Source organism: Colius striatus, chromosome 11 (assembly GCF_028858725.1).
Source record: "Colius striatus isolate bColStr4 chromosome 11, bColStr4.1.hap1, whole genome shotgun sequence".
NCBI classification, from domain to species: Eukaryota; Metazoa; Chordata; class Aves; order Coliiformes; family Coliidae; genus Colius; species Colius striatus.
The window spans coordinates 22,833,688-22,846,712 of record NC_084769.1 but is presented as its reverse complement, the minus strand read 5'-3'; the positions used below and the strand labels follow the sequence as shown (position 1 = coordinate 22,846,712).

Sequence of the window (13,025 nt, the reverse complement as noted above, 5' to 3'; positions counted from 1 at the left end):
GTGGGCTTTTTTGGGTTTGTTTTTTTTTTCTGACATCTCTTTCAGAACTGATACTTCTCAAAGATTCACTCATCAATGAAGTGGTTTACTTATGTTTTGAGGTGTAATTCACTGTTTAAAAAATAGGATTAGAAGAGTTCTTTCCCCCTATATCTCTAGTTTTTCCTCTGTGGTTGTGACTACTCAACAGTTTTAATGCCAAGATCAATCATTATGTATTATTTCATGCCTAGCTGGCAGTTAATGTGTATACTTTGTTCTGCATGTTGACCTTCAAAAAACTGTACTAAAGGTACTGTGTTAGATTGTTTGGGGAGGGCAGATGTCTTAGGGCCATTTTCCTCAAGTTTATCAACTAAATTGAGGACTTTACCTGTATTTATAACAGTGACAAAATTCTAAAGGCTAAAAGGCAGCATGCTACCGGGGAAAAAAAAAATCTTCCATCTGTGAAAGATGGCCATCCATTTGAATGTGATTACCAAGTCTGTTGTTTCTTTCATGTTTTTTTCTGAAGAATAGTCATGCTGCCACATTAAATTACATAAAAAATATATTTTTAATGTAATTCAGTTTCACAAAGGTTTAATTTAATTAATAATCAAACTTAAAGCCTTCCTGACCATGGCTCTGAACAAGGGAGTAACTTGCAGACAGCAACTTTTCTTGGCTTCAAGATACGACCATCTTCTCTAACAAAGAGAAAAGGCATTTGCTTGTTTCATTAACAAAAAACAATTAGAGAAACAATCAAGAAATTACTTGCTTTTGAAAATGTAATTTAGACCTCTAAGTTATTTAGATGTTTTTGAACTCTTAGTAGCCAGTTTGCCCATTGGTCTCATGATCTGTGGATCACACTAACTCTCAGGGATATACATGCTTATGTCCAAGACAGTTAACGCCAGATGCAACAGTAAACTCACCCACCTACCTCACTCTCCCTGAATTTTCATGATGTTTCAGAATTTATCAGCTAAAATTGTCCAATTACCACTCAACAGATCGCATTCTCATAAAAAGAGCTGCATCTCTGGATTTTACTGATGCAAGATCATCTTAGTCATCTGACTATAATTCCCATCTGTGCATCTTTTCATGTTCTTACTGAGATATTTAAAAAGCCAAGAAAAATTCTGTGACTAGCCTTGCAGCTGAATCATTGTATTTTATGTTGAATATCAATGCTGGCACAGGAAATGCAAGATACTATCTCAGGTCTTTTGGAATGATTGAAAGAGGAAGAGGGTTTGTAAACAGTTTACAAGATTATCATGAAATCTTTATCTAGACATTTCTATAATTTAATAACAATAATTTTAGATGAGATTGTTGTTTGAGGTTTTGAAGGGGTTTATATTTGCTTTTGTTTACAAGAACACTGCCTGTATGTAAATGACACATTTTGCAGAACTTGTCATGGTGTGTTAATTTTCATGTCTCAATTATTATTTCAAAATATTCCATATATGTGAATAATTCTGCATTATGTTATGGAAAATGCATACACGTTTTCAAAAACAAAGCGTGAACAGTTTGTAATAATTAAAGTATAAACTGCAATTGGTTTAGTTGCTTTGCCACATTTTAAGCAAAAAAAACCCCAAAGAGCTATAATGAACTTGTTAACAAAAAATGTAAACCTCTTCTAATGTTAGAAGTACATTTTCCCTGTATAGTGATGCTCTATATCCTGGTAACACTGCAGTCCCAGCTGCCCAAATTTACCAGTGTTTGTATTGGGCATTGACAGCCAAGAAGCAAACCCCATTTTATTTACTCTTCAACAAATTTTTTTTTCCTCCTGAAGGCTTAAAATGAATAAACAATGCTTATTTTAAAGCATGAGTCATTCAAAAGTACACCTTAAATGAGAAATTGTTCATTTAATTGAAGCGATTCCTTTGCCAGGCTTTGTATTGATGTGTACAACTTAATCTTTTTTTATTCTCAGTATGAGACTTGTGATTAAATAGCACTATTTTCTTCAAGATAAGAATCTTTATTTTGTAACCAATTTGCACAGAATGTTTTCTAATAATGTCTGTATTTAAACCGTGCTTGTTCTTTTGTAACTGTGTTTTGTGTTTCCTGTGCATTGAATTAGTACGTGTGGTTTATACAGAAGCAGCACTCAAAAAAACCCCATAGTTGGAAAAAAATAGGGCTAAAAATAATTTTTCAAGTCATCTGCAGAGCACTTGAAGGAAAAAAGAACAAAGGCACATCAAGGTAAAAGTAGGAGGAGGAGTATTTGGTTTTACTCCTCCCGTAGAAAACATACATTAACGAGGATATGAAAAAAACCCCAACCGCAACAAGACAAAGTGCTGGTACTAGTTACACACATTTGTTATCTTTCGTTATCAAAGTAAAATAAAGTAAATAAAGTAAAATATGGCAATATAAGAGAGAGTTATACTGTAACAGGAAAATCTCAAGCACTTTGTAATTTGCATGAATAGAAATTTAACATTTACAGCCATTATTTCCAAGAAGGCATAAGATAGGGATCGGGAGAATGCATAGCAGAAATTTTGGAAGGCTTTCTGCTGCATAATGTTTACACTTCAAGAAAACCAAAATCCTTCCTTTCCTATCTAAAAGGGCAAAACCACAGTCACAGTCCCAGAATGAAATTTTTTTTTAAGTTGGTTAGCTAGTGAGTGGGTGAAAAATGTCAATCTCAATGACAGTATGTACCCAGCAGAACAAGTAGTTTCTTTACTGATCACTTCTTGCGTGACTTAAAGGTACAATGTCAAACTTGGTTTATTGTTTTACTGTGTATGTCTTTTTTTTTTTTCCCTTGCCTGACAGGACTTTGAAATTATGTCAAATAATTTATCCTTTGACTGATTTTTATTCCAGTAGCCTGCTTTGGGGTTATTTTTAGCACCCTTAAGGGTTGTTGCTAGTTTTTAAAAAAACATTTAAATTGATGTTATGTTAAAATATTATTACTAAAGCTGATATTGGTCCTTGGTTATTTGACTAATTTCTCATTTAAATGACATAAGCAATTTAGTTACAGCAAAGCTGTAATTTGAGTTAATTGTGGGATTTTTTTTCAGGTTTCTGAAAATGAATTTGATGACAAGGCTTTCTGTTTTATGTCTGAGGAAAAGCAAGATGCAACAGAGGCATCGAAGTAGCAGACGACCAGCTGTTCCACTTGGGTCACGAATTTTAACTGATCCTTCTAAGGTTTTTGAGCATAACATGTGGTGAGATGCTTCTTCAGTGCTGATTTTCATATATTTTGTGTAACATTTACAATGAAGAATAATGAGATGTGTGTATATATTTAACAATGGACTGACAGAATAGACGTGTAAAGATAGTGCTAGAGAAAACTCGAAATTGTCACAAGTAAACTGACAGTGATGAGTTCTCAGAGACGTGTACAAAGCTGCTGAGCAAATAGTCATGGAATGAAAGGCAAAATATTGCTATAGATTGGTAAGGAACTGGGAGATAAAGTGTAGAGATAAGATAGAGCGTGTCATTATTTGTTGTTATTGTTGCTATAATGACAGAATGTTGCTAGTTAGATACAATAATACTGCATACTAGATTAGCACTGTGTGCTAAAATTGAGACCATTTTGAAAGGAACATGTAAATTACTTGCATTCTTCTAAAGCTGTACTGAAGATGTTACAGATACTTCAGCATAGATTTCCATACCAATGCACAATTGTCAAAAAAAGTAAGTTGAATCTTAACATAAATAAGCTCTATAATATCAGAGAAAACATTAACATGTAAATGTTAACAAGAATAAGAATTGCCTTGATTTGCAGCAGTGAATCTACATCTCTAAAAGGTATTTTTATCATTAATGTGGGCTCAGAAAAAAAGTGAGAATGTTAGTCAGCGCAGTGGGAAAACCGAGATTGAAAAGGCTAGGTTTTTTGACCATGGAATGGAGATGAATACAAAACAGTAAGTGATACAGGAAGCGTTAGAAAGCCTGAAGACTATCCAAATGCATCTAGAAAGTAGAATAATATTGATCTAGGATATCTGGAAGACCAGGATGTTTTTATTCCTATAATTAATAACTTAAGAAGAAGGAATATTTGATGAAAAGAGAGGTGAGGAAATCAATATCTTTTTGAATTCTGCCACACACCGTTCTCAAGAGTAAGGATTTAGCAAGGTTAGAAAAGGGATTGGATGTTGTTGATGATAACCAATGGGTAACGTAACATAGGCTAACAGATGACAAGGCTCAGGGCTTAAACTTACTTCATGAAAGTTATCTGCAGTTCTTACACCTTCCTCAGAGGTGTCCCCTACTGGCAACTGTCAGAGAAGTTATTGGACAAACTTTTGGTCTGAAATGAAATTTCCAAGTTCCTGGTTGGTTTGTTTTTTAAATATTACTCTTTTTACTAGTGCATTTTATTTGTATTTAGTTGGTCCATTTTACTTTCTAATCTAACCTGTTTGAAAAGTTTCACTAATAAAATTCTGATCAATAAAAAGGTTTTAAGAGGAAAATATGGCATAGAAGACTGTCTTCTGGTTAATAAACTAATCTCTTCATCACTTTTTTTAATCTCTAAATTTGGGCTTAACTCATGAGGTAAGGTAAGCAACTAGGTCTTTCACCTGTGACTGTTTTCTAAACTAGATGTTGCAAGCCATGACCCAAAATACATACCACCTTAAGGCCGAATCTGGAGTTACCTATATTCCTGGAAGTTCCTTGGTCAAGGACATTGGAAGCTGGCTGGCTGTATGTAATGTAGTTTTAAGCATCTTCCAGACTCAATACCTCCTGCTAGGTGGAAACATCCTCACTTGTGTGAATGCTGATTCAAGTGTAGGCTATATAGTCAAGCCAGGAAAAGGTTTCAAGAAATCCTGCTTGTTCTGTAATATTGTACCTCCTCAAAACTCAGCTTTGTTTAACTCTAATTTTTTCTGAAGCTATTGATCGTGTGTACCCTCAGTTTTTCTTGCTAGCATTTGGTGACAGTTGAATACAGAGTTCTCTAACTACGATGCAGGTGCTTGGGATGGATTGTGAAGAGGGGATTGAAAAGAACAGAGTTGTTCAGAAAGTGCATCTGCAGATGAATTGAGTAACTCAGAAGGGAAAACAGGTGAAACTGAGTTGGAGCAGAGGTTGCATGGAAGTTGCAAAGGTCTTGATAAATCAAGAACCTTTCTGTAAAGTGGGAGGAGGTCCTTGGATCTGAAGCCTGATGAATTAGCTGTGTTTTCACTAGGGAGGTAAGATGGGTCAGGATTAGTAGTGGTTGAGCTAGATAGATCATGCAGGGTAAGCATAAGTGTTTCATCCTCCCTGCCATTGATGTATGAGGATTTAGGTCCTTTTGTTTTCCAGTCATCATGTTTGTTATTTCATAGAGTGGCATCCTTCTTTTTGCCTGTGTTTGAATTGGCAGGGAGCCAAGAGCTGCTGCCATTGCTGCTAGTAAAACTAAGCAAATTAAATTTAGGAACTAATGCTTTAGATATTTGCTGGGTGCTTTTCTGTTATTTTGAGAGAGAAGTAATGAATGATGCTGAACACTGGAGTAAAAAAAAAGTCTACTTCCATTCAGGTTAGTAATTGGCATAGTTTTCACCTGTTACTTTTTGGACATAATTAAACCCTATGTTAGCAAACAAATTAATGGAAATGGGCAAAGCTGAAGAAGCTGAACTGAAAGTAACATTGCATCATGTCAGGTCTACTCATATTAACAGTTCCTGATGTGGTTAAAATGGATACCTTTCTTTGCTGCTGTCAATGTTCTGTATTTAAAGTCTTCTGTGCTTAGAGTTCTTCAGTATTCTGTGTTCCTGACAGCCTGTATTTCTGAAGGAGATGCCTCATTTGAAGCATCAAAACTGTGTAAATAGTTGCATAAGAACTGTGTAATATCTCATCCTTTGCTGATTTTGATCCATCCTGTTGCTGGAGTCATCCATATAGAAATTTTCTAGGAAAGAGACAGAAGATCTTTTTTCAGCTTTGTGACTTTCCAAGGAGGGACAAAAGTAAATGAAAAAGTTGCTGTTGAGAATGGCGGACTTCACACACCTATAGTATTTTTTGTAGAGCCCCTAAGGCTTCTGATAGACACAAAATGATGGATTAAAATGGATCAGCTAAAGCTCATACCACAGCAAGTCATCTGTCAGAAGGACTGATTGTGCATTATTGCCATTTGAATAGACCTTGGTTTCATCGTGTTAGAATAGGCAAGGTCAAAAATGGTGATAGCAGTGAGAAAAACAAGTCTTTCTGAGAGGATGGCTGCCTAGTAGTGCTTTGGATATTTAATTTTATTCTACTGCAGCACGTCTGTCAGAGCCTTGATACTGCACAGGAACATTTGGTATAGAACAAATACAGGAAGAGGAGAGGCAACCTGCTGGGGACAATGATGTGAAATGTTTCAGTAGAGATGCGGAAATCAAGTCTGAGGCAAGCAGACAAATACATACCAATTAGTCTCCCACAATTAACAAAAGAGGAACAGTGAAATTCTAAGAATTAAATTACCTGCATGTCACCAAGCATGGAACAGGAAGACACTCATTAGCTTTTAGAGGCAACCAGCTCTTTTCAAGTTGTCTCCTTGTTTCTTTTCCCAGAGTAACCAGTGGAATTTTAGTCATAGATTTTCAGTTAATTAATTTCAGTAGGATGAGGCTCTAATAGATTATTTGAATTATATTATCTAATTTAATTTGATTCCTAAAACTGTTCAGACTGGACAATTTGGAGAAAGAGCTAACTTGCTTTTAAAAGCTGCCAGCAGCACATTCTTGGGCACTCCCCATTGTGGCCTGATCCAAACACAGAATTTGCAGGGGAGGCAGCTTAGTCATCAAGGTCACGTCTATTTAATATGGTATTTAGTGCCTGACATTACACAAATGTAGATACCATAGACTCTGGAACCATTGCAGCACTGTTTGTTTTTCCTCAGGAATGTCTTAATCTTTTTTTTCTGAGTTTATCCCATCTCTTTTCCCCAGATAAGTAAAACCCTGTTCATCAATTCTGCCTGTTCCATTTGAATAGGTGGATTATGCTCCCACTTTCAGGAACAGCTGATTCCTTTTCTAAATGACCTTTGTTTCTCATCAGAACCATTATCGGTGTGAGAAGTTTTTTGCCTCAGATTGTTTGTTGAGAGGTCTATTATTATATCCACCTAAACACAACTCAAAATACATTCCCATAGACATATTAGTTTTATAAGGCACGTGTCAATCCTAACATTAAGAAAAAAATGCGTACTACTTAGGCCTCTGCAAGTGGAAGATTTTTTTTTTTATCATTTGTGTTTTACCTAACTAGTAATTACTTTCTATCTGTCATACACTGAAACTTAGTTTTTAACTGTCAATCTCCTTTTGGTCATTGCGTTCATCATTCAAAAATTGAGCCTGTGTAGCTAATTTCTGACTGTTTTTTCTTGGAAAAAAAAAGATTATGGAAAATTCAATACGAGAGCTGGTTCTTCAACTGCCTTTTGCAGGGACCACATGCAGTGGTCACAAGAAGAAGAGGAGAATGCCAAGGAAAAAGTGGCAGAGAACTCACTTGTGAAAGTCCAATGGGAAGACCAAGGTAACACATTCAGAATATCTTAAAAAATCCTATTTTAATGCTATTTATTAAAGCATTTAAAGAGTCTTTAAAATCAAGGAGCACTCTTTATTTCTACATTCTTTTATGTAAATTTGTTGGTTGGTTTTGGTTGGTTGTTTTTTCCTTTGTTGCCTCAAAAGATTGTCTCCAGTTGTGTTTTTCTAGAAATTCATAGAATGGTAGGGGTTGGAAGGGACCTTTAGAGATCATCTAGTCCAACCCCCCTGCAGAAGCAGGTTCACCTAGATCAGGTTGCATAGGAACATGTCCAGGCGGGTCTTGAAGACTTCCAAGGAAGGAAACTCCACAACCCCTCTGAGCAGCCTGTATTCAGTTACTTATTTGAGCAATTTTACATTTGCAGGGGCAGTAGACTGTGTGTGAAATAAGTACATTGATATAGTGCAGTTGCAAGTTCTAGCTCTTTTTGCAGTTCTTCAGAATAAAACTCCTGCTACACAGGACTGTTAATTCAACAAACAGAAAATATTTGCAGCCAGCCTGGGTGCTAGGGATGAAAGTTCCTGTATACAATATTCAAATGGTTTCTTTAATTTGTGGACTGTTTAGAGAGCTCGTGTTTGTACCTTGCACAGTGTTTCAGTTCAGTGCCATGAATGTGCTGGTCCCAGCTTGCTGCCTTCTCCAGGCTGAGCTCGAGTGTTTCAGGAAGCAGTGCCGCTGCTTTGTGTGGAAGGTGTTCCAATACATCACGCAGAGTCTGCTCTGCAAACGATAAAGGAATTTCATGCCTGCCTTCAGAAGAGAAACTTCATGTATTCTGTGTTCCTGAAGAATGATAGCTCTAGGTTTAAACTGACAAACTTAATGCCAGACTAAACTCTAGGATGGTTATGTATGCTAAAGTTGGAGAATCAACTTGATAGTAACATAGAAGACTGAATTCTTAATATGTTCCTTCATTAGGAAGGTGTTCTGAAAGCAATTACTTGGATGTCCCGGGCCTCAGTTAACTTAGCTTGTCTTGGACCTGTCAAATTAGTGTCATTATGGTCCTGTGCTCAGTTTCATTGATGTGACTAGGGCACGTGTTGGAGTTTATTTGAATTACCTGTGAATGTATACCCTTCATCGCTTTGAATGCTGTGGGATTGTCATCCTGCCCTTTTCTGTTACCTCTCACATTCTTTATCCAAATACAGGAGTGCAATGTTTGCTTTTCAAAAAAAATGACATAAAATATTTTCATTTGGTTTATATAAAAGATTGAAAGAGATCTCATCATTGAAAAGTAAGCAGTGTAACCATGTGGCTCGTGAAACCTTTCATTCTTCATCTACAATCAGTTAGAGCTTAATTTGTGCTGGTGAGAAATGGAATAATCAGGCATTTGTCTGTTGCCAAGAAATACAGGAATCCAAGGACATTTCCAGTGAATGGCCCTCTGTTTTGAGCTTGAATAGGTGAGCATTGCTGATAGTGTTCGTTCAGAAAGCTATAGCTTCATTCTGCAAGTGGAAGTGTATTTTGGCCTCTGTGTAAACAATGAACTGGACTGAAGCTATTAAGCGGGTTATTTTATGGCCTTGGAAACTACAGTAAGAGGAAAAAGACAAGACATATTTCAATGATACTATTATATTGCTAAAGTTCTGTTGAGCCATGTTAAAACAGGAGAAATTAGTCTGAATGAACTCATGGTACTGTCTAGGAATTTGACTTACTTAGTAGCATATCCAGCTTCTCAGGCTTGTCTGCTACTGCGGAAAGATTCTCTTAAGGAGAAAAAGGAATTGGCTAAGTAAGGGAATTTTTTTTTGTCCCAGAAGGTTATACATTTATTAGTTTTACATGCTTTGGAAAATTTAGTTGTCAAGCTACTTAAATATACAAAATTAAACAAAGAAACAAAAAATATTACTTAACATGTGCAGGAGTGAACAGTGAAAGAATGGAAAGTAAAGTGTTCTTTCACTTGAACTTAGGTAATATCATACTAATACAATTTGAAAGGCTGACTTCAGCCATTGCTTTATTTCAATTCTGAAATCTACAAAACTTGATGAGAGTTTTAAGTACAAGCAGAATTCTCTCTCTGAAGAGAATTGTAGAAAAGTAGTGACTATAACAAGAAGTAATAATGGTTAACATTTTGAGTCAAAGATTTGACTTCAAACTGAAGCTGAGAAACCTATGAATGTGCAAGTTACACTATTGAAATCTGGTATATATGACCTCAGTCAACTCTGCACTTATAAAATAAGTTGTACAATTGCTCCGCATGGCTGGGTCTTGCCTGTTAATAATACAATTGGATGTATTAAATGTTAAATTTAAAAATTATGCAGATTTCTAGGACAAGGCATTCTGCCACCTCCTTGCCACTTCCCACTGCCTGTCTGTGCCTCTAATGATAATTCTCAGCCTTGTTTATCTCTGGAAAGCTGTAGCGATTTCAGAACTAGTGTGTTAAGATTTAAATGAGAGTAGTAGAAGAAATGCACCATAGATTTACTCTGTGCTTTTATATTAAAAGAATTAATCGGTCAGTGAAAGGGAGTAGAGACAAAATAAAAAAGGCAACACGTTACATGATACGCACTTAGCAAGAGATGTCAAGGGTAACAAGAAACAGTTCTGAAAATGCCTTGGGAATGAGAGGAAGAAAACCTCAAGAAATAGATTAGGTTTGGTACTTAGGAGGGATAAAGAAGGAAGTGCCATCAACAAGAGAGACATTGAAAAAGCTATAATTCTTATGTTTTTATCAGCCTGCCTTTGAAAGAGTTAGCTGCAGTCCAGTGGCTAGCACAATTAGTGCTAGCGAGAAGAAGGAATGATCTTGTTCTGTACGGAGAAAGAACAGGTTACAAAGTACGCCCATTGAGTACATGGATGACTGGAAAAGCAGAAAAGAGAATATTTACTTTTTTTAAAAGGGAGGTGAGAAAAAAGAAGAGTCAGATAATTAGTCTGAGTTCCTGGAAAAATACTGGAAGAGATAATCCAGAACTTGCAGACTCTGGATTTGGAAGAACAAAGGAGATGAATACTGGCCAGCAAATATTTTTCAAGAATAAATCACATAAAATCAAGCTAATTTCTTTCTTGGAGAAGGTTACAAGCCCTGGGGATAAGGAAAAAACAGCAGTCGTCCTGAAATTTATCCTTAGTCAGGCATCTTGCTTGCTTTGCTTGAAATTTTCAAAAGCGAATGTAGCAAGCAAAAGCTAATGAAATTGCTTTTGGGTGAATGAATGCCTAGAGAGATCCTTTCAGAATGGAAGGCTATGCTCGGAAGAGAAATATTTTGTTTCAGGTCTAATCTACTTGGGATTTTCATTAGTGACTTCAGAAAATGAGAGACTTGATGATACTAAGTGAAGGGATGTTTGAAGTATAGTGAAGGAAGGGATAAGAATTCAGAATGATTTGGACAAATGAAAGAAAAAATACAAATAAAAGAGGTAAATTTGCTAAAACTAAATAAAGAATACTTTGCTTGAGAACAATTCCTTGAAAAATATACTAGGTTCTGGAACAATTGGCTAGGTAGTAATTTTGCAGATCTGAGGATTGTGGTGAATCACTAGCTGAGTCAGCAGTGTCATGCTGTTGCAAAATGGCAAGCTGGCAGTTATAAACAGGATTACACCCTGTAAGCTTCACAAAGTATTCCTTTTGCTCTGTGTTGTTAATGCCTTTACCAGAATAGAGCACCAGAAAGTTGGAGATCAATTGGAGAGAATCTAGGGAAGAAAAATGGAAATTATCAGAAGTCTAAAGATCATGACTTCTGTGGAAAAAAGAGAGGTCTAAACAATCCAGAAAATAAATTGTTTATGGAAGACATAGTACAAAAACTTCAAAGAAGTGAATAGTTGTTGCAAAAAGGAGTGAGTGATCTTTGCTTTATCTGCTTGGTTAATGGGGCAAGAATTACTGGACTTAAATTGCAATAAGGAAGTTTCAAGTTAGGTTGTAGGAAAGCTTTCTAACTGTACAGATGGTGAAGGACTGTAATATGTTACAGATGAACGTTGTCAAACCTAAAAAAAAGGTGGTATTTTAAGAACAAGTTGAACAAATTTTTATGGAGAAGAAGTTTGAATTCCCTGACTGGATGAAATCCCTTCTGGTCCTATGTTTTAATGTTTTGTGACTTTAAAGTAAAAATGAAAGGTCTGTTGTAACATGCTGTGAAGTGTTTTGAAAGTAAGAAAAGCCAGTATGTTGCTTCTGACTCTATTGTTGTTTTCTGTCCTAACATCACTGTTGAATGGTTGAGGGTGAATTACTGCCTGTTGGGTATGCAGTAGTGGTTATCACTCCAGTTCACAGGACTGGCTTTCTAATGGGTGAGTTTTTCTGGGGAGATGACTAGCTGCCAAAAAATTTGCAATTGTTCACAGAGTTTCATAAATCACAAAATTCATTTCAATTTAATAGTTCTTAAATAGGAAAAACTTGGAGAGCATTTAATTGAAAAGATGCTTTACTTTTGTAATTTGAGGCATGAAAGCTTGTCTAAGATAAACTTGCAACTGCATAGTTTGGTGATGATGAGCTATTATGTCACTACATTAATTAAAAAAAGAGATGATGCAGAGATGCAGAGGGCTCCTCTGCCCATCCTAAGTGACATAAAATCTAATTAAACATTCAGGAGAGCACAGATTAAGGTAAGATCCCAGATCCATGTTTTTATTGAAATGTGTACAATATATGAAACTACAGATTTTTAAACTAGAAATTTGGGGTCCAAATTCCATGTTGCTTTACATTGTTTTGTAGCTGAGATATTTACCAAGTTCTTCTGGTTTGTTTTAATTTCAGATAAATATGAGAGAGAAGCCAGTAAATACTGGAATGAATTTTACAAGATTCATAAAAATAACTTTTTTAAGGATCGGAATTGGCTTTTTCTGGAGTTTCCAGAGATTCTCCCAGATAAAGGAAAAGAAGAGTTGAAACCAGAAGAACGGTCTTCAGAACGCACAGAAATAAATAGTACTGACAGTTTTTCACAGAGAAAGGAAATGTTTGAGGAAGGAGAAAAATATTGGAAGAAAAATTATGGAGGTGGTTCTACTTCTGTACAAGGATATGTGTATGATGAAAAACAAGTGAAATCTCTTACTGACAATCCTCAGGGTAAAAACTGTGAAGAAGAACTTGGCAGGCTGGAATCCTTCCCTGGTAGTGATGCCACTTACAGAATATTAGAGGTAATGCACTACAAATGTTCTTCCTGTCATGTGGAATGCCACTTAATTGCTCAAAAGCCTGATAAATATACTAAGTATCAAGAAAGTAAACATTTAGAGTTTTACCTCAGGGTAAAAATTGTGGAGAAGAACTTGGCAGGCTAGTACTAGTCATGTTCTTGCCAAATGGTGAAATTGGACAAGGATATCGCATTTTCTTGTGCAATTTGA

The 13,025-nt window shown here is 35.9% G+C and overlaps 1 protein-coding gene across 5 annotated transcripts in view; it reads left to right on the top strand.

Moving 5' to 3' along the window:
* METTL8 (methyltransferase 8, tRNA N3-cytidine) overlaps nt 1-13,025 on the top strand; it is a 31,153-nt gene that overhangs the window by 4,683 nt on the left and 13,445 nt on the right. For 4 of the 5 annotated variants that reach the window (XM_062005021.1, XM_062005023.1, XM_062005020.1 and 1 more), the window contains exons 3-5: nt 3,075-3,227; nt 7,514-7,605; nt 12,424-12,815. In XM_062005021.1, coding sequence (XP_061861005.1) covers nt 3,075-3,227; nt 7,514-7,605; nt 12,424-12,815 — 637 coding nt within the window. The remainder of the gene's footprint in view (nt 1-3,074; nt 3,228-7,513; nt 7,606-12,423; nt 12,816-13,025) is intronic. The other variant, XM_062005024.1, reaches the window with a different exon arrangement.